At 43.1% G+C, this 26156-nt stretch overlaps 1 protein-coding gene across 1 annotated transcript in view; it reads right to left on the bottom strand.

The window, feature by feature from the left end:
* The window catches only part of LOC117354970 (gastrula zinc finger protein XlCGF26.1-like), a 61356-nt gene that overhangs the window by 11727 nt on the left and 23473 nt on the right, over window positions 1–26156 (bottom strand). Inside the window, exon 3 of the mRNA XM_033932926.1 lies at window positions 20066–20185. Within this exon, the coding sequence (XP_033788817.1) occupies window positions 20066–20185 (120 nt within the window). The remainder of the gene's footprint in view (window positions 1–20065; window positions 20186–26156) is intronic.

The following is a 26156-nucleotide window of genomic DNA, read 5'->3' as shown; positions in this document are numbered from 1 at the left end:
TGTCAGGTGGCGGTAGTGAGTCACATGGCTATCCTATGCCAAACTATGTAATATAACAAGCAAGAGCACAACGAACAATATGAAACACGACCTACTCCTATTGGAGCAATGGTCAAGGACCTGGCAACTGAGTTTCAATGCCAAGAAATGCAAAGTCATGCACCTCGGCAGTCAAAATCCATGCGAGACTTACACCCTAAATGGTGAGATCCTAGCAAGGACTGTTGCAGAACGGGACTTAGGGGTGATCATCAGTGAAGACATGAAGACTGCCAATCAAGTGGAGCGGGCTTCATCTAAGGCTAGGCAGATCATAGGATGTATACGTAGGAGTTTCGTCAGCCGTAAGCCTGAAGTCATTATGCCGTTGTATAGATCCATGGTGAGGCCCCATCTGGAATATTGCGTGCAATTCTGGAGGCCTCATTACCGCAAGGATGTACTGAGGCTTGAGTCAGTCCAGCGAATGGCCACCCGGATGGTCTCGGGACTCAAGGATCTCCCGTACGAGGAACGGCTGGATAAATTGCGGCTATACTCACTCGAGGAACGCAGAGAGAGGGGAGATATGATCGAGACGTTCAAGTACCTCACGGGCCGTATCGAGGTAGAAGAGGATTTCTTTTTTTTCAAAGGTCCGACGGCGACAAGAGGACATCCATGGAAAATCAGGGGGGGGAAGTTGCACGGCGACACCAGGAAATACTTTTTCACCGAAAGAGTGGTTGATCGCTGGAATAGACTTCCACTTCAGGTGATCGAGGCAAGCAGCGTGCCTGATTTTAAGAGGAAATGGGATCGTCACGTAGGATCTCTGCACAGAGTTAATTAGGGGAGGATCATTGGGGTGGGCAGACTAGATGGGCCGCGGCCCTTATCTGCCGTCTTTTTCTATGTTTCTCTCTACTGCGACCCGCCCCAGTGGAAACAGGAAGTTGAAGGTAGATGCAGGAGAGAGGGGTGAGGATAGAAAAAATGCTGATGGTGGGAGAACAATGAAAGGGTTAGATGACAGAAAGGGGAATGGCAGAGAGAGCTGACCAGCAAGGTAAGCTAGTCAGCGGCAAGATGCCACTCCCTCAACAGTGCCACCTGAGACCACCACCTCAGTTGGCCTCACTATAGGGCCACCCCTGGCTACTAGTACTGTTTCCCTACTCAGGTGTCTACTAAACCCGGATTGGGCCTGGTCTAACTTCAATACGTTTTCTATGAAGTCTGATATTTGTTGGCTACCAGTCTGTAGTTGGACAGATCTTCTAGGTCTTTTTCTTTGTTCTTCAGATTGGGCTTGATGACAGAGTTTCCATTTGAGAGGGGCCTCTCCTGACTGTAATAATTTATTAATAAGGTCTGTGAGGTAGGCAAGTCCCAGGCCTTCAAGCTCTTTCATCGGGTGTATTGGATGGTGGGCCCAGTTTCACTCTTCTTAGTAGTTTCTTCACCTGTAACTCTGTAATTGGTTCAAACTCTTCCATTGTGTCTCCTATTTCCCTTGTATGTTTATCTATTGATATGTTGTTATTTAGTTTGTTGTCTTTGTGTATCTTCTTTATGTTCTCTGTGAAGGAGTTGCTAGGGAGCATTTGGCGGCGATTTCTTTCTGGGGTTTCCCTAGCAAACCATATACTACTTGGTATAGGGTTTTTTGTGGAGTTTTTGACTTTGAGGATCTTGCTTGATAGATATTCTTTCTTTTCTTTACCTATTTTCCTAATGTAAATTCTGTTGATTCTAAGCCAGGTTTTTCTAGATTCCTCATCCTCGTTACATTTCCTCCATTTTCTTTCGATTTTCCTTTTCACTCTTTTTAGCATCATGGTTTCTTCTGATGGGGTGAATCTATCTTTTATTTGTATTTTTAATGGGGCTACCTCTTTAAACCAGTCCAGTGCTTTGTCCCAGAGTCTCACCCGTTCTGTATGGCCTGTGGTTTTGCTTTCTACATTTCTAAGGTGTATCTCCAGTCTGTTTTTGAATTGGGTGCTGTCTATGAAGCCTCTCCCAATTCTCGTTCTCGTTCTGGAGGTTTTTGATCAGTTCCTACTTTCTAGTTGTCCTATCCCGAACTGTATTAAGTATTGGTCTGTCCATAACACTTTTATAGCTGTGGGGTTGAAGTCCCCCATATCTTCCTCCCTGCCAAACAGTACATCTAAAGCAGTGGTCTCAAATTCAAACCCTTTGCAGGGCCACATTTTGGATTTGTAGGTACTTGGTGGGCCTCAGAAAAAAAAATAGTTAATGTCGTATTAAAGAAATGACAATTTTGCATAAGGCAAAACTCTTTATAGTTTATAAATCTTTCCTTTTGGCTAAGTCTTAATAATAATATTGTCATTTATAGCTAAAGAGACATATGATCAAGAAACTGTTTTATTTTACTTTTGTGATTATGATAAACATACCGAGGGCCTCAAAATAGTACCTGGCAGGTTGCATGTGGCTCCTGGGCCGCAAGTTTGAGACCACTGATCTAAAGTGTGTCCTTTAGCATGGGGTTTTTCCTTCACCGTTTGATATGGTCCTGGGCTTTTTGGTATGCTGGGTCATCTACAGGAAGGTTAAAGTCACCACATATCCAGAAGGAGAATTTTAGGTTGACTTCTTTGATGGGTTTCAGTAAATTTTGCCAATCTTCTGTGTCTAAGTCAGGAATGACGTATAACACCATTATGTCCATTATGTTTGTGTTTCCTACTCTAAGAAGTAACATTCTGCTATTGGTTGGGCTGTTTTCATTTGCTGGAACCCTAGGTTTGATTTGTGTATGACTGCTATACCCCCCTCCTCTTTTACCTATTCTATTTTGGAGCATGATGTAGTAGTTTGGTGGGCAAACTTTGCTTATGACGACCCCACTGTTCTCTGTGAGCCATTGCTTACGACGACCCCACTGAATTCTGTGAGCCGAAATTCTGTTACCATTAAGAAGTCCAGTTTGTGTTCTTCTATTACAGTGGTCCCGATAGGTATTATTTTGTGGCCCGCAGTCTGTACTAGTGCTGCCTGCTCTTTGCAGCATCCTCTGGCTTCCCCCCCTGGCCTCCCACTCTTATCTTCAGATAATTACCGCAGCCTTCAGAGAGGATTGCCGGTGCTGTAGCGATCCTTGCAGACTGCTGTCGTCCTCAGCAGCACGTTCCCTCTGCCGCAATCCTGCCCCTGATGTCATAGGAGGGGCGGGACAACGGCAGAGGGAACGTGCTGCGGAGGCTGATGGCAGCCTGAAAGGAACGCTACAGCACTGGTGGTCCTTTCTACAGGTTGCGGCAATTAGCTGAAACTAAGGCCCTCTTTTACTAAGGCGTGCTGATTAGCGCGCTAAATGCTAATGCGCGCATGTTAGTTTATGGATGCATTAGCGTTTAGCGTGTGCTAATTCGATTAGCGCGCGATAATCGGTTAGTGCACCTTTGTAAAAGAAGGGATAAGACCGGGAGGCCAGGGGGAAGCTGGAGGACGCTGCAAAGAAGGTGAGAACATGCAGGCCTTCAGGGGACAGGAAGATTTAGAAACTATAAAGAGTTTTACCTCATGCAAAATTGTCATTTCTTTAATAAGACATTAACTATTTTTTCTGCGGCCCTCCAAGAACCTACAAATCCAAAATTTGGCCCTACAAAGGGCTTGAGTTTGAGACCACTGCTCTATTAGGTCTGCAATCTAAATCCCCTTCTTGTTCATTGATCTTGTGTTTAGTAAGCCTCCTCTCCACGGTGTATTTTGGTTTTTTGCTTCCTGTATTTATTTTAATGCTTGTTCAGTCTGTACTAAGGCCCTGACCTTACATAATAGCAACCAAAGAAGAGGTCTATAGAGAGTTACGGAGTAGGATATCAGCAGAGATGTTCTGAAATTAAGTTATAGACCAGCTAGAACCCATGAATGATGATGAAGATCAGACCATAACCTCCTGGCCGTATCTCACTACATCAGTCCTAGACAAGATAGCCCCAATTAAACTTGCAAAAGTGAAACAGAAAAACAATTCCTGGTTCACAATCTGACTATTAGCCCTACAGCAAAGAATAAGGTGGGCCTAGAGAAAAAAAAAAAAGAGGAAAATGATGGCAACTGGAGAAGAGATATAAAAGAATACAAACTGATAGTAACTTGATTAATCAGTTAAGAAACTCATCCAAATGTCTTTTCAAAATCTTTACTACTCTAATATCTACTAGAGATATTACCACAGACTCCTCCTCACAACACTCTGATGAAGACAGCCTAGCCAGCCATTTCCAGGGCAAGATCAGGACCAAAATGGGATCCTTTACCCATTAGAAGATTGCATAGATGAGAGAGAAAGAATACCTACAGATAGGTGCTAGAAACAGTTCTCCACTGTTAGCACAAATGAGATCTCTGGCTTATTGAAAAGGCTCTCAAAGAAACATTGCCATCTTGATATCTGTCCTGCCAGCATGCTGGATCGAGCACCTGCCAAGTTTCTGCTTTAGGTGACAAACTTCGTCAACAGGCACCAGACAAAAGGGATCTGGATCTATTCAACGTTATTGGCCATCTCACTGACCTCCATGCCTAAAGCCATGGTAGAAAACTTTAGGCCGATAGTAGGTATACCGTGGCTTGCTAAATTGGTGGAATTCTGCATCAATACGCAAATATCTGAATTTTTAAACTTCTTAACAGATTCTATAACTCACAACAGCTTCAAATCAATGTACAGCACTGAATCCCTACTCCTAGAATTAACATCTAAGGCAAAGTCCTATCTAAGCAAAAGCAAGTAAGCTGTTGTTGCAGTTTGATATCTCAGCCACTTTCAGTGCAGTTGACCACACGCTATTACATCTAGAATTGGAAGAGCTAAGTGCGTAGTCTGTGTACAAGATAGTATTGAAATGGTTCATAGAATTTTTAGGCAAGAGAACATATTAAGTGAGAAAGGATCGTAGGAAGTCCCAAATATGAAAAGTCTTTTGCAGGGTTCCACAAGGCTTTCACCATCCTTATTTAATGAATATAGGAGCACCTTGGGTAAGCAGTTGTCCTTCCCACAGGTCCACACTTTTTCCTATGCAGGTAGGCTGCCAATCAAGTGGAGCAAGCTTCCTCCAAAGCAAGGCAAATCATAGGTTGCATACGCAGGAGTTTCATCAGCCGTAAGCCTGAAGTCATTATGCCATTGTATAGATCCATGGTGAGACCACACCTGGAGTACTGTGTGCAATTTTGGAGGCCGCATTACCGAAAAGATGTGCTGAGACTAGAGTCGGTGCAGAGAATGGCAACCCGGATGATCGCTGGTCTCAAGGATCTCCCTTACGAGGAAAGGCTGGATAAGTTACAGCTCTACTCACTCGAGGAACGCAGAGAGAGGGGAGACATGATAGAGACGTTCAAGTATCTCACGGGTCGCATCGAAGTGGAAGAAGATATCTTCCTTCTCATGGGTCCCACGGCAACCAGGGGGCACCCGTGGAAAATCAGGGGAGGGAAACTGCACAGTGACACCAGGAAATTCTTTTTCACTGAGAGAGTGGTTGACCGCTGGAATAATCTTCCACTTCAGGTCACTGAGGCCAGCAGCGTGCCTGATTTTAAGGCCAAATGGGATAGATACGTGGGATCTATTCACTGAGTTAGGTGGGGAAGGGTCATTGCGGTGGGCAGACTGGATGGGCCGTGGCCCTTATCTGCCATCTATTTCTATGTTTCTATGGTAACATTTTTCTCCTTCCCTGGAGGTTGTCCCCTGGGCCAGGGCACATATGCAGCTCCTACAAGGAACTCTTTTGTCTCAGTGTCCCCACAACATCATCCTCTCTGCATTCAGCTCTCACAGTCAAGGCCAGTGAGGAGCATCTTACGTTGATGGCTTCATGAAAGCTCCTTCTCGAGGGGCATGCCTTTCCAAATTTCAGAGTGGAGGAATCTCACAGCCAGTGCCAGCCTATTGCGAAGACTGCTCCATTCAGGACTCCCCATCAGATAGGGTGGTCCGTATACCGTCTAGAGTTCTGAGTCATTCGTCTAGCATAAAGAACTCTGGAAAAAGCCCTAGAGGGAAAAGCAGTAAGTGTGTTTTCCAACAACACAATGGCAGTAGCATATGTGAACAGGCAGTAGCATATGTGAATAGTGCTCCCTTGCATCTAGAGTGGAAAATGTTTAAACCCACTTTCTCAGTTGACAAGTTCTAGACCCAGGGGCATGGTCACTGTCGCAAAGGGCACTCCAGCTCATTGTGTGTCATTGGTGCAGACCAGTGATGAATTTGATAGTTTCAACCAAGAACTCGAAGGTCAAATGGAAAGACTAGGAAGCTTAGAGCTGGACGCAATGGTTCAGCCCTTGCCAAGCCAAGATCTCCTAAATGTCTTCTCACCTTGGTCCATGGTGAGCCAAGCTATCTACAGGATCGCGGCTTATCAAGATCTCGTGATTATTGGTGGCTCCAGACTGGAAGGTGGAAGATAGATGTCACCTTCAGCTTGTCCAAAATTCTGCTATCTGATTCCTAACAAATTTGTGAAAGTTTGTTCATATCACACCTCTCTTCCAAAAAGAGCACTGGCTCTCTCTCTCTCATTTTGTCACATACAAACTGTATTACTTATCTTTAAAATACTATATTTCAGTCACCCACCTTACTTATCTTGTCTCATTACATCACCATCGCTCCTTATACCTTTGTTTCATCAAGTCTGTTTTCTTTATATTTCAAATAATTTTATTGTTGTTTGGAAATGATAAAACATACAAGCATATATGAGTATAAATCAACTACAAAATTAGTCATACAAAAATGTACAGATTGTAATATATAGGCAATCATATAAACAAAGGCCCAGACATTTGTTTAAAGTCTACTAGGTCAAATTGGATTATGATTGTGCAGTGACCCTTGCGAAGTAGTTCTTTGCCATATATTACTAGTGCTGTGACCACCATCTCGGTGCTGTGAGTTTTCCTGAATCCTGATTGTGGAGGATATTGAAGCGTTGTTTTTCTTCCATGATTTTGAAAAATAGGGGGATGGAAGCTACTGGCTGATAATTAGTCATAGCAGAGGGGCTGAGTTTTGGGTTTTTGGAAAAGGGCATAGAGATAATTCCTCCTCTTGAGTTGTGGAAAAGGTCAGCTTTTAGGTGATAGTTGAGCCATTGGGTTATTTTTTTCCTATGGTTGCTGGGGTGGCTGCTTTGATTAGGTAAGGTGGGCAGGTGTTGAGGCTGCAGTATGCTTTGGAGTATTTTGGGAGAAGCCGTTTTATGGTTTTGAATTTAATCTCTTCAAAGTCATTCCAAGATCTGTCTGCTGGTATTTCCATAGGTGTGTTTGTTGCAGTGGGTCTAGCTGGACTATGGGGGGTAGCTGGTCTAGTATGGCTTGAATCTTTGTTTTAAACTAGTTAGCTAGTTTTGAGGCTTTTGGAAGAGAGGGGTTGTCACCATTTGACAGAGCATTAACTCAGATGCATTAAACATTTAATATCACTCAACCAAGCCCTGACCAACTGCAAAACTCAATTGGTCAGGCAGCCAGAATGCAAATCTCTGCGCACTTCAAACTGCCTCTCTGATTGGAGGAGTCAGAGCACACCAACACTGGTAGAACCAATCAGACTTCGCTATCACATAAAAGTTAGATGAATTATGTTCTCAATGATGAGAGACAGAAGGCAGATGAGGAATTCGGTGCTACCACAAATGACTGTACACAAGATGCAACACTGTGTCACCTTCAAGGACTTCATAGCTTAATTTGATGCTGAGAAAGTCCCTGGAACCAAGGCTGCAACGTGTACTTAGCATAAAACAAAGAATAATGTCGATATTCATTCCTCATATTGTAGTAACATGGGCTTTGGCAATAGTGACAGGTCCCTGGTGCTTTGCAGGAGAATCCATGATGGTTTGATTCTGGTTTCATATGCAAACAAAAAGGTTTTTCAAGCTGAGGCTGACTGAATTTTGGGTTTGGCTCAGCACCCTGGGGTTGTGGGTTCAAACCCACGCTGCTCCTTGTGATTCTGGGCAAGTCACTTAATCCCCCCCCCCATTGCCCCAGATATATTAGATAGATTGTGAGCCCACCAGGACAGACAGGGAAAAATGCTTGAGTACCGGAATAAATTATTGCAAACCGTTCTGAGCTCCCTTGTGAGAACAGTATAGAAAATTAAATAAATAAAAAATTAAATACTCTAAACAGAAATGCTCTTTCATTCTAACTATTATGTGGTAATTTTCTGAAACAGGGATAATATCCGCACACTGATATTATGTGGCCCTGTGAAAGAATTATGAATTATTCCTCATTCCCTCTCCCCTCATTAAGTAAGGGAAAATGTAAGCACCTTGTGACACCTTGTGTAAGCACCTTGAGACAGAATGCTGAGGCATTCCTCCCTCCCTTCTTGTCACATGACCCGTCACATATTAACCCTTATCTTAAGTTGTCCTTATTTGGAAAGGACATCAGCCGACAGGCATTGCATTGCATACTGCAAAGACTCAGGTTCTGTCCACATGTTAATTAGGCTCTTGCCTAAGTGCTGAGTTGGAGGATGATCACGAGGTAAAGCACAAGGCAAAGGGCAGGTGATCACGATGTAAAAGCATGTACCTGTGTTTCCACCAATGTAAAAGCATGTACCTTTGTATCCACCAATCATTAGAAGTGTAAACGAGGGAATTACTATGATGTCATGTGCATAGAAGCATAATAAAAGAGAATCGGAGCTAGCCATTGGCAGCGCCTCCATCCCGACTCATAGACTGCGGTTGTGTGTTTGCTGTGTTCAATCCCTACACTATTACAGTCTTAAAGAAAGAAAACCCTTTGGTGCAAACTATAAAGAGAAATTTATGCTTAAAGATATCAAAAACCTTCTCTGATCCATGAAACTTTTCTCTGGAAAAACTAACAGTTTTCACAGGCACAAAACCAAGCTAATTTCTTCTTCAGCACCTCGGCTCCAAGAGCCAGGAGTCAAAGAGGTTGTTGCCAGGCTATACTGTTCACATTCCAATCTGAGCAAAGCATATGTTCCTTAAAACATAGCCCTATATGAATATATATATATATATATATATATATATATATATTTATTCAGAAAAGAAGCCTTTAAGAATGTACTCTTAGTATTGACTTAAATTTCAACAGTTTACTAAACGAATTTCAAAGAGAGGCCCCCTTGCATTCCTTGCTGTTTTAATAATCCTTTATTTATAATTTTCAAACACTTGACAATAATATCAGTCAAAAAGCAAAAATACAGTGAACTGAAATCATTTTCATCATAAAGGGTCAAAAACACATGATCCCTACTTTGGGGTAATAAACAACTTATCAAAGTATGGTTAGTCCACAATTACAGAGGACAATCTAAAGAATTGACTGAGAAACATCGTGAGGATAACTAAAAAGAAAATAAAAACTCGGCTTGGTAGTCCCAGAACCATTTATCATTGAGCAGAACTATTGGATTCAATCCTCACGGTGAAGAGGTCAACTGACCTTTAGTAACAATGAATTTGGATAACTGCTGCGGCTCTATTCTGTTGATATACTAGTACACTTACCCCTCCGAATCCGCGGATTCGGTTATTCGCGATTTTAAACCAAAACAACCATTTAAATTTTTAGGGCTATTTTAAGCCTTACCTGGTGGTCTAGTGGGTTTTCAGGGCAGGAGTGATCTTCCCATGCTCCTGCCCCGTGCAGATCGCTCATAGGAAATGGCTGCCTTGAGCTCCCATAGTCTCCCGAGACTACGACGGGAGCTCATATCCTATGAGCGATCTGCACGGGGCAGGAGTGTGGGAAGATCGCTCCTGCCCCAAAAACCCACTAGACTACCAGGTAAGGCTTAAGGGGGGGCTTACAGGGCTTAAAATAGCTGGGGGGAAGCAGGGATTAGGGGCAGAACTGGCCCAAATATTATTCGCGGTTTTTTAATATTCGCGGGCCCGCTCTGCCCCTAACCCCGTGGATACGAAGGGAGAAGTATACACATTTGCAAGGGTAGCACAGAACGAAGGTAGCTCCTAACTGCAAGGCCTGCGGTCTTAAAAGCAAAAACTGTTTTCTCCTTGTCTGGGTAAGCCTAGATACATCTGGGTACATCCTCACTTTATATGTCATAAAGGAAACCTCTCTGTATCTGAAAAACAATTTTAGCAACCATTCCCTGTCTGAGTCAATAGCGAGAGAAACAAGTAATGTTGCTGGGACCTAGGCATCCATTTCCGACCTCTCCAGGAAATTAGTCAAGTCCAAACTAACAGCAGAAAGATTCCGCTGATTAGGACTCTGAGATTTTACCTTCTTAGGCAAGTAATCAATTTTGGAGATAGGCGGATATGATGTCTTGGGTACTTTCAAAATTTCTTTTAAATATCTTTTAAACATATCCAATGCAGAAATAGACAATACTTTGGGAAAATTTATAACCCTAAGGTTATATCTTCTAACTGCATTTTCCAACATTTCATACTTGAAATGCAAATTTCTGCTGTCTTTAACCCAGACTAGGGCTTGTGCCTCCAAAGATTTCAGCCTGGTATCACAGCCCACCGACTTGCTTTCCAGGCTTGAGATTTTGTTCTTTAATTCCAAGTGTTTAGATAGCACTGATGTACACTGGTTAGATTGCTGCATTTTACTGCCCAAAGAAAACTGAAGATTCGATAGAGCCTCCCATATCGTTTCTATAGTAAAGACTTTAGGTCTGTGCAGAGGAGCAACTTCCATTCTGAGCTCCCCCGCAATCAAAGTTCCCAATGAAATCTTAATAGCCTCCTCTTCATGGGTTCTATCCACTTCCCCCACCGACAATGTTGGTATCTTCTCCTGGCGCTGCTCAGATTCAGATTCCCTGCTCTGATGGTGCATCAGTGGAATGTCTCGGGCCGCCCAACCTTCAACTGTGTTCATGTCTCCTTGGGACGTGCTGGAGGGCTCCCCTCCTCCATAGATAAGGTGGTGTCCTGAATGGAGTAACCGCATGCCTCAGTCAGTGTGCCTCCTCCTGCCAAGGATTCCTCCGGCAATTGAGTTCGGCTGCTACGCTCCACAAAGGCGTCCATTGGCCCAGCTGGCAATGATGATTCCTCCGGGAAAACCCAGAGTTTAGATTTTCTTTTTACCATCAGGTAAATTAAGGAAAGAGATTCTCCTGCCAACAGCATCTCCGTGTCTGCTTCAAACTTCCATCTTAGGTAAGCTCCGCCCCTTCTGTGCTGTTTTTACATTGGACTGTAGCTTGAGATCAAAAGGTCATTGTCCAGACTGCACAGTTCATCTTAGTTGTCTCAAGTTTAAATCTCGTAAAGTATCTATAATTTTTTAGAACATCATCCTATTTGAATCTCACCCATACACATGCCAGCCAGTCACCCTTCACTTCTTGGAGCTCCAAGACATTCATTTCATACACTCAGTCCATATAATTCTTGTAAGAAAACTTTTTGTTAACTTAATGATTATAAAAGCACAAAAAGAAGGTTTATAAACACAGAGCAGTGAAAGGTGAGAAACTGAATTCTGTCTCTATAGCAACTAGGTTAGAGGTCAGAGGCCCTGTTAATCAATCTCTAGTTTAACAAAGAAAAGGCAAAAGGCTGAAACTCAGAATTTTCACCTTATCTTCCACAAATATCAGTGCACTAAAGTCTTTCCTAGATCCTGCTTAACCAGCAAATTAAACAATTATATATATATTATTTTCTGATTCCTCTCTCTCTAATATAATTTCCTGATCTTTTGTTAACTATCCTTTAGGGGTTTTATCCATGTTTATATATACATTAACTTTATTTATTTATTATAATTTATATTCCGCATATCCTACAATTCTATGCGGATTACAAATTATTCAGGCATTCAAGCATTTTTCCCTAACTGTCCCGGTGGGCTTCCACTCTAACTAATGTACCTAGGGCAATAGGATTAAGTGACTTGCCCAGGGTCACAAGGAGCAGTGCAGGATTCGAACCCACAACCTCAAGTTGCTAAGGCTGTAGCTCTAATCACTGCAATTCCACTACACTTTCGACCTGGTTTTCAGCACAGCACAACTACTCATGAGAGATCAACAGAGCCCACCAGGAGAAGTACTAACATTCCACAGGCATAGGGTTCCAAGTAAGGCAGAAAAACCCACAATTCGCATTTCAACAACGCTTCTTTTATGAAAATTATTAAGAGGAGGAAAAAGCCTCAGATCCCCCCCTCCACCAAACCAAGAAACTCAGGTTGAAAACAGGTGGAGTTTTACAGGGTGTAGTAAAGTCACTGGCATAAAAAACCTCCTCAATAATATTTCAAATAGAAAAAAAGCCTTGTGCAATGCAAGGGAGATTTATTCCGCCTTATATTGGGACCCCTGTTATCTGAAAATGAATTGAAAAGCCAAATCTTATTGAGTAAACAGAAAGACACTGCACATCGATGGTGGCCAGTGTTTCGCTAATTATAAGCTGCCTCAGGATGTGAAGTCACAGTCAATCTCTCAAGTCAACTCCTTGATCAAACATGGTAGTTCCCCAACTGCACAGCTCCATTTTTCAATGAGGGAAAATGCATGTTAAGGTCTGTATCTGTTTTTTCTATTTTAAAGCTTTGAGAAATGAAGTAATGTGTGCAATATTTATATCTTTTTCATGTTCTTTCTTTGCTTTCAAACTAGAGCTGATTGCAGCACAGTTTGGTGAGAAAAAAAGGGGTTCTTTTTAAGCAGGAAAGCCAAAGGTGCTGTAATTAGTAAATCATATTGCTGTTTCGGCAGAAAAGTTCTATGTTATGCATGCAATATGTTTGTATTGATGTTCCCTATTGATATGGTGGCTTATTAAATCTATTAGGAGGGGGAAAAAGAGGAAAAAAAAGATTCCTGAAGTCTATGTAGAAAATATCATTTCAGAAGCCCAAAGCACGTCTATGTTCCACCCACAGAAACTCGCATTCAGCCCAAGCAGAAACCATACTTAGACCAGCTTTTCAGTCACCTATAATTTCCGCGATGTTTAGATGCGGTCTGCCGCCCAACTAGCGACTATATGGTACCTAGCCTTAACCACGCCCACGTTACGCCGTTACACCGTCTACATATTTGGATGCGACTTTTCAAAAAACTTGCGTCTGCCATGTGTCTATATTCTGAGAACGCCTACCTGACGCCTAACTCCGTCTAAGTCCCAATTAACGCTTGTTAAGACCCTTAAATCACTCATTAACCACTTAAATTGGACGTCTAAACCACGCCTAACGTTAGGCGCAGTTTGCAGAATTGGGGCCTTTGTATCCAGTCCTGGAAAGGTCTCAGCCACACCCTACTATTTGCAATATTCATGCAAGACTGCACCATCTCAGTACCCTGTGTGGATCTTCTGGTGTCCTTTTAGATTTGAAAGGCGGTTGAAGCTTTTATTACACTCAGGACATGTAAATCGTTTGTATCCTGTGTGGATCATTTTATGACTTTTTAGACTTGAAAAGCGATTGAAGCTTTTATTACATTCAGTACATGTAAATGGTTTGTGATCAGTGTGGATGCTCTGGTGTCTTTTTAGACATGAAAGCTGAGTGAAGCTTTTATTACACACAGTACATTTATATGGTTTGTCTCCTGTGTGGATCCTCTGGTGCATTTTTAGATGAGAATGTTGAGTGAATCTTTTATTACACTCAGTACATATAAATGGTTTGTGATCTGTGTGGATCCTCTGGTGCCTTTTTAGATGAGAATGTTGAGTGAATCTTTTATTACACTCAGTACATGTAAATGGTTTGTCTCCTGTGTGGATCCTCTGGTGAATTTTTAAATCGCTAAGCCAAATGAAACTTTTATTACACTCAGTACATGTAAATGGTTTGTGATCTGTGTGGATCCTCTGGTGTCTTTTTAGAGCTGAATGTTGAGTGAATCTTTTATTACACTCAGTACATATAAATGGTTTGTGATCTGTGTGGATCCTCTGGTGTCTTTTTAGAGCTGAATGTTGAGTGAATATTTTATTACACTCAGTACATATAAATGGTTTGTGATCTGTGTGGATCCTCTGGTGTCTTTTTAGATCTGAAAGCTGAGTAAAGCTTTTATTACACTCAGTACATGTAAATGGCTTGTCTCCTGTGTGGAACCTCTGGTGAATTTTTAGATATCTAAGCGAAATGAAACTTTTATTACACTCAGTACATGTAAATGGCTTGTCTCCTGTGTGGAACCTCTGGTGAATTTTTAGATCTCTAAGCCAAATGAAACTTTTATTACACTCAGTACATGTAAATGGCTTGTCTCCTGTGTGGATCATTTTGTGAATTTTTAGATTTGAAAGCCAATTGAAGCTTTTATTACACTCAGTACATGTAAATGGTTTGTGATCTGTATGGATCCTCTGGTGTCTTTTTAGAACTGAAAGCTGACTGAAGCTTTTATTACACACAGTACATTTATTTGGTTTGTACCCTGTGTGGATCATTTGGTGTTTTTTTAGATTTGAAAGCCGAGTGAAGCTTTGATTACACTCAGTACATATAAATATTTTCTCATTTTTATGATCCCTTTTGTGCATTTGGAGTTCTTTCTGGTGTTTTTTTCCTTTCCTCTTGCAATTGAGCAATGCAGAAGTCATTTTATCACTATTATTAATTTGGAAGTGTCTCTCTGCTAGGTGTATCTTGTTCTCAGGAACGTTACTGAGATCCCTGTTGTGTCTCTCACACTGAGTGACTCCATCTATTGTGTCTCCTGTAGGGTGTTTCTGTTCCTTTGATTCCTGCTTACAATTCTTTGCATTAATCTTCTCAGGTCTCTGGGAAATATTCTCACTGATATTTTCTAACTGTGTTTGGATTTGTTCCATTTTTACCGGATCTTCTCCTCGATTCTTTATTCTCTTCCATTCATGTTGGATCTGATGATCTGCTGGATATAAACAGAAGGTATTTCTCATGAGTTAGAAAATATCAGTGATTTCTACGATAAAGCCAGAATATAATAAGAGAAAGATAGGTTGTATCACACCAGGAGTTCCCATGTGTGGATTGAGAATTAGTCAGTTTCCTATTTGCAAACTATTTATCTCTAGAGTCAATTTTGTAAAGGTGCCAAAAATCCGAGTGCTCAACAGTAATTTATAGTTTTTGCTTGTAGGCATAGGAATCACCTATAACCCACTCGGTGCTCACCTATTTGCACACCACCCCCTCCTATCTACGTGCAATAGCTCTTAAGCATTACCTTAAGGAATAGCACCTAAGAGCATTTACAAGGACTCCTGCCATGTCACCTCCGTTGTGGCACGTAACTGCCATTTTAGCATGAAAATTACACGGAGTGACAATTAACATCTGGCACACGGAATAGAATTAGAGAGAAGAGCTCTGAAGAAAGAGAATATATTATAATATCCTAGGCCAAGCAGGCAGATATTCTCACATGTGGGTGACAACTGAATTTTAATGCCAAAAAATGTAAGGTAATGCACCATGGTAACGGAAATCCATGCAGAACGTACACCCTGAATGGTGAAAACCTAACAAGAACTGCAGCAGAACGGGACTTGGGAGTAATCATCCGGGATGATATAAAAGTTGCCAATCAGGTGGAGAAAAGCATCAGCAAAGGCTAGACAAATGCTGGGATGCATTAGAAGAAGCTTTATCAGCCAAAAGCCTGAAGTTATACTGCTGTTATACAGATCCATGGTGAGACCTCACCTGGAGTACAGTGTTTGGAGGCCACATTATCAAAAGGAAGTGAAGAGAATGGAGTCGATTCAGCGAATGGCCACTAGGATGGTTTCAGGACTCAAGGATCTCCCATATGAAGAACGTCTGAACAGGCTGCGCTTATATTCTCTCGAAGAGCGCAGAGAAAGGGAGGACATGATAGAAACATTTAAATATGTCACGGGTCGCATTGAGGTGGAGGAAGAAATCTTTTATCCTGCAGGTCTCATGGCGACAAGAGGGCACCCGCTAAAACTCAGGGGGGGAAGATTTCATGGGGACACCAGGAAATACTTCTTCACCGAAAGGGTAATTGATCGATGGAATGATCTTCCACATCAGGTAGTTGAAGCCAGTACCACGCTTGACTTCAAGGGACGATGGGACTGTCTGGTGGGGTCGCTCCAGAGGAATGCTTAAAAGATGGATTCTTGAGGAGGGAGGGTTCTTGAGTGGGCAGACTTGTTGGGCCGTTGACCCTTTTCTGCCGTCACTCTATGTTTCTATGACATCATCCATGGTACCCGGCAGGGCCATCAAAAGTGAACTGTCAGTTTAAGAAATCAAAAGACTGTCCTTGCCGTGCATACACTGGTGCCTTCCCACCTGTTGCCAGCTCATGGGACCATCAGTTCTTTGTTTTCCGCAGAGTAGAGAAAACATCTTGAGACAAACATGGGAGAAGCCACTGCTTGCCTTGGATCGGTAGCATGGAATGTTGCTACTCTTTGGGTTTTGGCCAGGTGAGGACGAGCTACTGGGCTTGATGGACCATTGGTCTGACCCAGTAAGGCTATTCTTATGTTCTTATGCATTTTTAATATATGTGTATTATACGCATTTATTTTCTAATATTAGTTGCATATGTTTTATGCCTTCCCATAATATATTTACTTTTCATTTATTTTATTTGTCAGTATTAACAAAAGGCGAGCTTTTGGACCTCGGCCTACTAGCCTCCTCCTCCTCTCTGAGGAAACTCGAGTTGGTGGTTTTTCTCTGGCGGTCGTTTAGCTCCTGATCAAATTTTTTCTTTTTTTAGTTGGGTCAGTTTTTCACAAGGCCTTGTTGAAGGTCAATTCCAATGCTGAGGCTGCTCTTTCCATCCCAACTCCAGGGCCATTGATGTCAGCATCCCGCTGTACCTCAGCGCTGCCGCCATTGGGGGAATCAGGTAAGAAAGTTAAGAAGCATAAGCACTGTTCCCCTGCAAATGCTGCTTCAACGCAACCATCTTCTCCTGCAAAGAAGCAATGAATGGATTCCTCAGCACAAGCACATGCTGTGTTGACTACCTCACAGGCACCAGTTCCACTATCTGTGCAGCAACGAGCAAAATTTGTTGTACCTACCGTCCAAAGGCCATCTTCATAGCAGCAAGTGCATTCTATGCAGCCAACAGGCGCTTGCCTCCAAGATCATCTGAATATGCTGCTGTGGAACGGGCTTGGTGGGCTACTGTAGTCATACTGTCATCACGCCACTAGCCTCAACTGACTGCCGCATATGCGTTACACACGCTTAATGAAGGCGTCGATAACATGTGCCTATTTCCTGCGTCTTTGACCACATCGTCATTAGTGTACAGGACTGTATCTTCTGACTCTTGACAGTCCTCTCGATACCCTTCACGGCATCCACTTCAATGCTCCCCCTAGGTCGCAGCTCTACTCCTAGGCATTACAATGCGACCAAATGGCCTGCCAGATGATCCCCTTGTCGCTCCTGCCACCATTCAAGGAACTTGGAAGACTGGGCGTCTAAATGGCGGATGAAATTTAATGTGGAAAAATGCAAAGTGATGCATATTGGGAAGAATAACCTGAATCACAGTTACCGGATGCTAGGGTCCATCTTGAGGATTAGGGCCCAAGAAAAGGATCTAGGTATCATCATAGACAATACAATTAAACCTTCCACCCAATGTACGGCAGCGACCAAAAAGCAAACGGGATGCTAGGAATTATTAAAAAAGGGATAGTTAACAAGACTAAGAATGTTATAAATGCCCCGTATCGCTCCATGGTGTGACCTCATCTGGAGTACTGCGTTCAATTCTGGTCTCCTTATCTCAAGAAAGATATTGTGGTGCTGGAAAAGGTTCAAAGAAGATCAACCACGATGGTAAAGAGGATGGAACTCCTCTCGTATGAGGAAAGGCTAAAATGGTTAGGGCTTTTCAGCTTGGAAAAGAGATGGTTGAGGGGAGATATGATTGAAGTCTACTAAATCCTGAGTGGGTAGTACTCACTAGTGGAACGATTTTTCACTCCGTCAAAAAATACAAAGACTAGGGGACACTCGATGAAGTTACAGAGAAATACCTTTAAAACCAATTGGAAGAAATTTTTTTCACTTGGAGAATAGTTAAGGTCTGGAACGCGTTTCCAGGGGATGTGGTAAGAATGGATAGTGTAACTGGTTTTAAGAAAGGTTTGGACAAGTTCCTGGAGGAAAAGTCCATAGTCTGTTATTGAGAAAGAAATGGGGGAAGCCACTGTTTGTCCTGGAACGGTAGCATGGAATGTTGCTAGTCCTTGGATTTTGGCCAGGTACTAGGCACCTGGATTTGCCACAGTGAGGACAGGCTACTGAGCTTGATAGACCATTGGTCTGAGCAGGAATGCTGTTCTTATTTTCCCTCTACCACTATGTCCAACATTCCCCCCCCCCTTGCATCCCTTTCAATTTGTCCCATTTGTCTCCCCTAGTGCTGCCCAATTCATTTCGGGTGAATCAGTTCGAATCGATTCAAATACAAAGAAAAAAAAAAAAAATTGGCCTCACGATTCGGCGACTGACCCTCCCCCCCCTCGCCCCCTAAAGCAGGATCGGCAGCGCTGCCTCTTGCTGGCCAGCCGCTGCCACTCCTGCTTTAGAGGGTGAGTGGAGAGTATCAGTCAGGAAGTGCTTCTGTCCGGCTTCCCCCCTGGCCTCCCGGCATCAATTTTCCTCATTTCAGCAGCCTGGATAAGATCGCTAGTGCTAGCGATCTTTGCAAGCTGCCATCGGGTCTTCCGAGATGCCTTCTCTCTGCCGCGAATCGAAATTTTTTTTTCCTGAATCGGGCAGCACTACTCTCCACCATCATATCAAACATTTCTCCCTCTCATCGTTCTCTGCCATATGCATCTTTACCTCCTTCTCCTCTCTTTCTTTCATTCCCCATGTGCCCCATCTTTCCCATGCCCAACAATTCTCCCTTTCTATTCCCTCCCCCCACCTCAGTATCTCTTTCCCTCCCTCCATCCTAGGTCCCTAGTTCGTGACCCACTCCCTCCTTTCTTCTTTCCTTTATCCCAAGTTCATGCCCCTCCCATGCCCCTTGACTGCTAATTCCCACGTCGGACTCTTTGCTCAGCTAACTCAAATCTACTTGTTATAACCTCATTTCACAACATCTATGACCGCTCTACATGGTCATGAATCTTCTGCATAATTAAACCGACTCACTGGAATGCACTTCCCTAAACTCTTCGATTGAAGAATCACACACTAGATTCAAATCAGGTCTCAACACCTACCTATTTGAGGATAACTTTGACCAATAACTTCTCTCTACGATGCCTACTTGGCGAATGGACTTGGTTATGAATGATCTAAAATGCATTCTCTTTGCTATTCCCAGATATACTTCCTTTCGTATTTTCTGAGTGATTTTTAAGCACTATTGTAAACCGCCTAGAAAGGTCCCTCACTGTGTGATATATCAAGATTTATTAAACTTGAATTCCAGCAGTACTTATCCAGTTAATGCCACTAAAAATATGGACACACCACCTCAGCATTATCTGGATACAGCTGGAATAGTCCAGGCTGTGGGAGTTTGAGTGGAACTGGGATTTACCAGAAATATTCAGAAGAGAACCAGGTGACCACCTACTGACAGCAAAAAGGGTCTCCTAAATTTATCCTGGTTGTGATCTGGAAACTGTCTGGAATACTGATATGGAAAGGTTTACTGAGCATAATTAGGTTAACTTTGTATAAATCAATTAAGTGAAGAAAGGGTACCTAAGTCACACTGAGGAGAAAGAGACAAATATTACACTAAGTGATGTGTTAAAATGACACATTTAGGGGTTCACAATTATGCAGCCAGCTGGACAACATCCAGAGACCTTGCTGCTTCTGCACACAGATCCAGTACACAGCAAAGCTCACAACAGTCACAGCCCAGGATCTGGCACCACAAAACACACCTTCCTTCTGACTCCCTCACGACACGGTTTTGAGCTTCATGATTTCTCACATGTGAAGTTACAGATAAACACCTTCCCTCCACCTTTCCAGGACTTACCCTACAGATGTCTAAAGAAGGCATTTTTACCCCAGTCCTTCTTATTACTGCACTCACCTGAGCAGCTGCTGTTCCCAGTTTCTCTTTCCTCTGACCCAGGCTCACCCCTGATGTACGGCTCTTCCCCTCGTTCGATGTAGGATATAATCTTAGGGGTGAAGGTTGGAGAACCTGTTCCTGGGATAAGAAAATTGCATTAATTAATCTTCTAAAAATTTGTATACTTCATAAAAGTAACTTAAACCCTCTTTACTCATCTTTATAGTCTAATTCCTACTCTAAATTGTTCAGTGTATTATCACCCTCATTTCATCCCTTATACAACATGCAGGTCTCCTTGTTCACACCCAGAACATCTGGAATAAGGGGAAACAAACACATCAAGTATGTTCAGACTGATATGAGCTTGGAGAAAGGGCAGGAAGGCAAAATCATTTTCCCACATCCCTCTCCAGAGGGAGCTTTCCAGCAAAGAATCAGCATTTCAGAGATTATCTTTAACTATTGCAGTATGGATTTCTTTTCCATTTTAATTTGGTTATTTCTTGATATCCTTTTGCAGCCTGTATCCTGTCCCCAGATGAGACATTCATCAGATACAAAAGTAAATCATTACCACCAATATGAACCTGAGATGTGAATAATCTGCTGGTGTATAATACCAATATCTACTTTTTCTTTGTCCTGGGCTCCCATCTGCCTTTGTAACCTGAGGATGCTTCAGAGATTTTAATAGACAAGGTATCTGTGTTCTCCAAAGAGTCTGCAGTAAAGCTGGGAGAAACTGATGTCTAAAGCTGAGTCTTCTGTTATTAAGTTAGACTCACAGGTGTGATTGCAACTAAAGATTAGGTTCTTACCTTTGCTAATCTTCTTTCTTGTACATCCACACTTTAATCTTGGACAAGTGGGTTGTGTATCCATACTCGCCAGAGTTCAGCCCTCCCCTCTTACCTTAGGACTGCCTCCAGGGAAACCCTAAGGTAAGAGGGCTTAAGCACACAGCCATACCTGAAAGGACAAAGACAAGAGGAGGGGAACAGGGAAACTGCCCGACAAGTAAGTCTAATCTGTTCAGAACTAGAACACTGAAACAATCATGAACAATATCAACATGAATGATCAAAAACAGTGCTATAGGATGACACAAGCTGCACTGACGAAATGGGGCGCTAGAACTAGGAACCCAAAGGTAAAGTGCTAAACATATCAGATGGCATACTTTGAAAGGCTGATCAGAAAATCAGAAATTCAGCTTACCAGTACTGGTCAAGGCAGATGACTGGCAAATCAGCAATGTCCCGGGCGGGTTCCAGGAATAAAGTATGGAGTTAAAAGAAAGAAGATTAGCAAAGGTAAGAACCTAATCCTAAGAATTCCCACGAAGCCACTGAACGCACTGTTTCCATCCGGATAAAAAGGCATCATGAGAGCTTTGCGGTTCAGGACTGGCTACCAGTCTTGGAGCCCCTCTTTGGCACGATAAATCATATTGAGTATCTGTTGGAGCCTGGGTCCGATTCTGGAATGGGCTCTATAATCGCAATGTCCAGCAGCCTTTGCACTGTGGCTGCTACCCAGGCCCCTATTTCCAGTCTCCCGGAAGGGGAATCCAGGAAAAATTCAGGCAGAGGACAGAATTACAGCATATAGCCGTCCCAGAGGACCTCCAGGACCCACTGGTCTGAAGTAATGTGCCTGGCATTCCACTAGAAACTCTGAAAACCAAAGCCCAATCCTTGTGGGAGTGGCATGATGCCTGGTGTCAGACTTGCTTCTTGGGAGGTGCCGCAGTACAGCTCCCGGATGGCTGCTGATGCCAGAAACCCCCGAAACTCTGCCTGCCTGATGGGGCAGAGCGATGCCCTGTAGAACCCGCAAACTACTGATGCGAGTGACTGGAGGGATGATAGCTAGAGTGCTCCAATCCCCAGGAAGACTATTGCTGATTATCCAACTTGGCTTCCTTCACACTTGCCGAACAGCAATGGCCCTCTTTCTCAGGGTCACTTAGAAGAGGAGACCCCAGACCACTTCCAGATCCACAACGTCCTGAGTGCTGAAATGGAATAGGCGGAGAGCTTACTGAAGACCTTGAAAATGTCATACAGAGCATCTGCCATATAATTCACACAAGAGTTCAGAAAAGCAAGATCCTGGATCATAATAGTATCTGGATCATGGTGGAGCTTAGAATGACAAGCTCTGGCCACAAATGAAGAGGCCACTGCTGCCTTACGCCTGGCCACAACCAATTCGAAGAGGCACTTTGAAGATCCGGCTGATTCGGCCTCCACTGACAGACCACTTGACTCTCTTTATGCTGGTTAGAGTAATATCAATTTAATAATAAATCAGCCTTAGCTTACAAGAATGAATCATACAGAGTAATAGAGCATACACCAGGCTGGCCAGACTGCTGGAGAACTTCAGATCAGTTCTGAAACCATGGTTCAAGGAGCTTTCTTTTATATGATTCTGACAGCTCTGGCCCACGTTGGTGCATGTTACATTTCGCATTTTCATTGGTTAATCATATCCATTATCTTACTTATTAATCTATTGACTGGTTAACATTTTTGAGTGATACTGTGTGTCTAGGTCTATTCTATTTCCCCATATAAATGTCCTGTTAATATAACAAGTTCCTCTTTTGAACACCTGGGCCTAACAGCTCTGTGGTTAATTTTCTTAAGTTTCACCTCCCTTTTCTTGTGGTTCTTTCAACCACTGTCCATCCTGGCTTGGATGGAGGGTAGCTTTTCACAAGAATTTCCAGCTCTGCCTTCTGTTTGAGCTTGCTCTTCTCAGAAAAAGCAGAAGTGTGCCTTCCGGATCTGACAGCCTTTGCAGAGCTGACAGTTTCTAGTCAAAGTGTGTCTTTGACCATTTTAGTCTTTTCAGCAGCCATTTTATGTCTTTAACTGCATTTGGCCTGTTTCTGCTATAGTGGGGATGCTTGGGGGTCTTCCAGTGGTCTTCACCTGGGCTTTCCTGCACAGGACTTTCTTCCCTTCCCTTCCTCAACTTGAGGACAAAATCTACCCTGTTGGCCTGTGTATCCTTGAGCATGATGCCACCATCGCTAGGCTGAGAAGTGTACTTAGTGACCTGTGCCACCAATGAATTCACCTTCAGGGGATGCAAAACACTAGTTGAAGGTGGCCACCATTGGATAAAGTCTAGACATGGCCCTGGAGCTGTTCAGGGGACCCTCTGGCACGTCTCAGATGTCTGTGAACATCTTTTTTAAAAAATGTATTTATTTATAATTTTTCATTATTACATACCAAGTAAACAAACACTTGTACAGAAAGTTAGTCTGAATACAGCTTCATAAAGTGTAAATCATACCTTAATACAATTTACAAAAAAAAATTAAAAACTAAGAAAAATTTGACTTAATCGTTCAAGTCTTCGACCTAGGATTCCAAGATTACATATAGACAAAAAATAAAGGGGAAAATAGAACAATATAGCAAGATGAAGTACAGATAGTGTTGAGGTAGGAGCAACTTCATTAACTATTGAGCATTTGATTTTCCTTCATCTAGTCGGGACTTTGCCAAAAAAGCACTTAATTGTTGGGGTTCAAAGAAAACATATTTAACTGAACGGTGGCAAATAATACACTTGCAAGGATGTCTCAAATAGAATGTTGCCCCCAGTGAAGTGACTCCTGGTCTCAGGAGAAGAAATTCTCTACGACACTTTTGAGTTTCTCGTGAAAGATCAGGAAACATTTGAATTTTACATCAAGAAACTCTTTCTGTTTGTTTTTAAAGAAAAGCCTCAATAACCACATTTTATCAATTGAAAGAGCTACTGTTAATATCCTCATGGATGATATAGCAATATCTCTGTCTGACGTTTCCAAAATTTCCGAAACATTTAATAACGCTTGATCAGTCAACTTTGTCTGTAATTGGTTCCCTCCTTTGTTAGGCAAATAATACACTTGGGAAAAAGGTGGCAAAGTTTCCTCTGGATCTTGTAGAATTTCCACCAGGTATCTCCTAAGCATTTCCCTAGGAGTTACCATTGTTAATCTTGGAAAATTAATTAGTCTCAAATTATTATTCCGTGCATTGTTCTCAGGTGTTTCTAACTTCTTCCTAAGATTCACTTGATCTTTAACTAGGGACTGTTGCACTTGCTTAATTGATGACAAGTCCTGGTCAAGCTTTTGGACTGAGGATTTTGAAACTGTCAGATCCTCTTTTAAGGTCTTAAGCTCTTTAGTATGTTGAATCGATTTTGCTTCAATGTATTGGAGATTGGGACTAATAGTCTTTGTAAAGTTTGAGTCACTTGTGCTGGCTTATCCAAAATTAAAAGCCTTTCCTGAGTATAGAAATGCTCACCATCTGAGGAAGCTAATTCTTGGCTTTGCTCCAACTGATTATCTTCACCTTCGGTAGCTGAATCTTCCCCGGTTTCTCCTACAGAGACACCCTGTACCAGGGGCTCTGTCTCCAAACTCTCCGATGGTGAACTTCTCGCCTCAGAGGAAAGTTCCTTCCCCCATCTCCGGGGTTTCCTCTTCCCCTGGAGAGCTGGTAACTCGGGGTTGCGGGGGTGGGGCTCTCACGTTGGGGCTGAGCGTGGTGTCCAGCCCAGGAGAAGCGACTCTGGTCTCGCTGTGTCCAGGCGCCCTCAGCGGGCTGGCTTCCGGCATCGCAACTGCAGCTACCTGCATCTGCCGCAACAACTCTTCAATATTGCCAAAGGTCGGCACATTGGGGGCGCCACGAGGCACTAGTGGCACTCCTGCCTCTCCTCTTCAGCATCGGTGAAGGTAGGCCACACGAGCCGTCAGTAAAAAGAAGAAAAAAAAGTTCTGAGTGGAACGGTTCAGATGCGTTCCTCTCACACTTCTGTACTGCGGCCATCTTGGAATATGTCTGTGAACATCTTGACATATCAGGATGGCCTGCAGCTTCTCATCACTCATGAGAGAACAGGACACAGGACACCAGCGCAGACGCGACCCGGGCGCATGTCCACAGAAGCACTCAGCCTGCGCTCAAACCCACTAGCGGATGAACCGAGGGTGAGCAAGCTCCCAAGGGATACGTCCCTGAGCTGAACAGCAATTGCAGATGTAGCCCTCCAAGGGGTCCACTGCAGAACAGCCAACCCCCTAAAAAGAGACTTTCCACAAAGTCTGTGATGTCCCATAGCCAGAGCTATCCCCCACGGTGAATCTCTGCATCACTAAGGCATGACTCACAAAGAAAAATACTGATTTTAAGAAAAAAATTAACACAAGCAGAAAAGGCAAGCTTCCTCTGTGGAAAAAAACTGGTTTCCTTAGAGGTAGTTCTAAGATAAGAGGGGAGGGGCTAAAGACTGAATAATTGAGGCTTCCTATAAGCAGGGCCGGATTTTTCTATGGCCTCAAGATCAAGAGGGGCCTACATTCAAATTGTTAGCAAAATTAAAATTACACTATTCTAAAAACAGTGAACACTAAAACACTGAACCGAAAATAAGGAGAAATTCTACACTTCGGGATTGGAACCGGCTCCGGCCGCAACGGGGCACCGACTCGGCTTCTCCCTTTCTTTTTCTCGCCCTGGGAGGAGGATCAGGGAGGGAAAGACGTCAGTCCGGAAACAGCTGGGCAAAGCCCAGCCCCGCGGGGAGTGAGGAAGGGGGATGGGAGGCAGGCGGGCAAGGGAGGGGGGGGTGAGGTGAGGAAGGATGCACTGGGGCACTATGGACATAGGAAGGGGCAATGTTGTGTGTTATGTTTGATTAGTTATTGTTACAAGTACTATATATACCTGATACCTGATGACTGGAAGATAGCGAATGTCATCCCAATCTTCAAAAAAGGATCAAGAGGAGAACTAGGCAATTATAGACCTGTCAGTCTTACGTCGGTTCCTGGGAAGATGGTTGAAGCACTAATCAAGGATAGCATAGTGCAACACCTGGAGAATCATGACCTGATGAGAGCTAGTCAGCATGGCTTCAGGAAGGGGAAGTCATGTTTGACGAATTTACTTCAATTTTTCAAGAAGGTGAACAAACTAATCGACAACGGAGACCCGGTGGATATAATTTACTTGGACTTCCAGAAAGCATTCGACAAGGTCCCGCACACAAGGCTTATAAGGAAACTACTAAGCCATGGAATTGA

The sequence above is a fragment of the Geotrypetes seraphini genome, chromosome 2 (genome assembly GCF_902459505.1).
Source record: "Geotrypetes seraphini chromosome 2, aGeoSer1.1, whole genome shotgun sequence".
Taxonomy (NCBI): domain Eukaryota; kingdom Metazoa; phylum Chordata; class Amphibia; order Gymnophiona; family Dermophiidae; genus Geotrypetes; species Geotrypetes seraphini.
The sequence above is the reverse complement of the archived record's forward strand: the minus strand, read 5'-3'. Positions and strand labels throughout refer to the sequence as shown.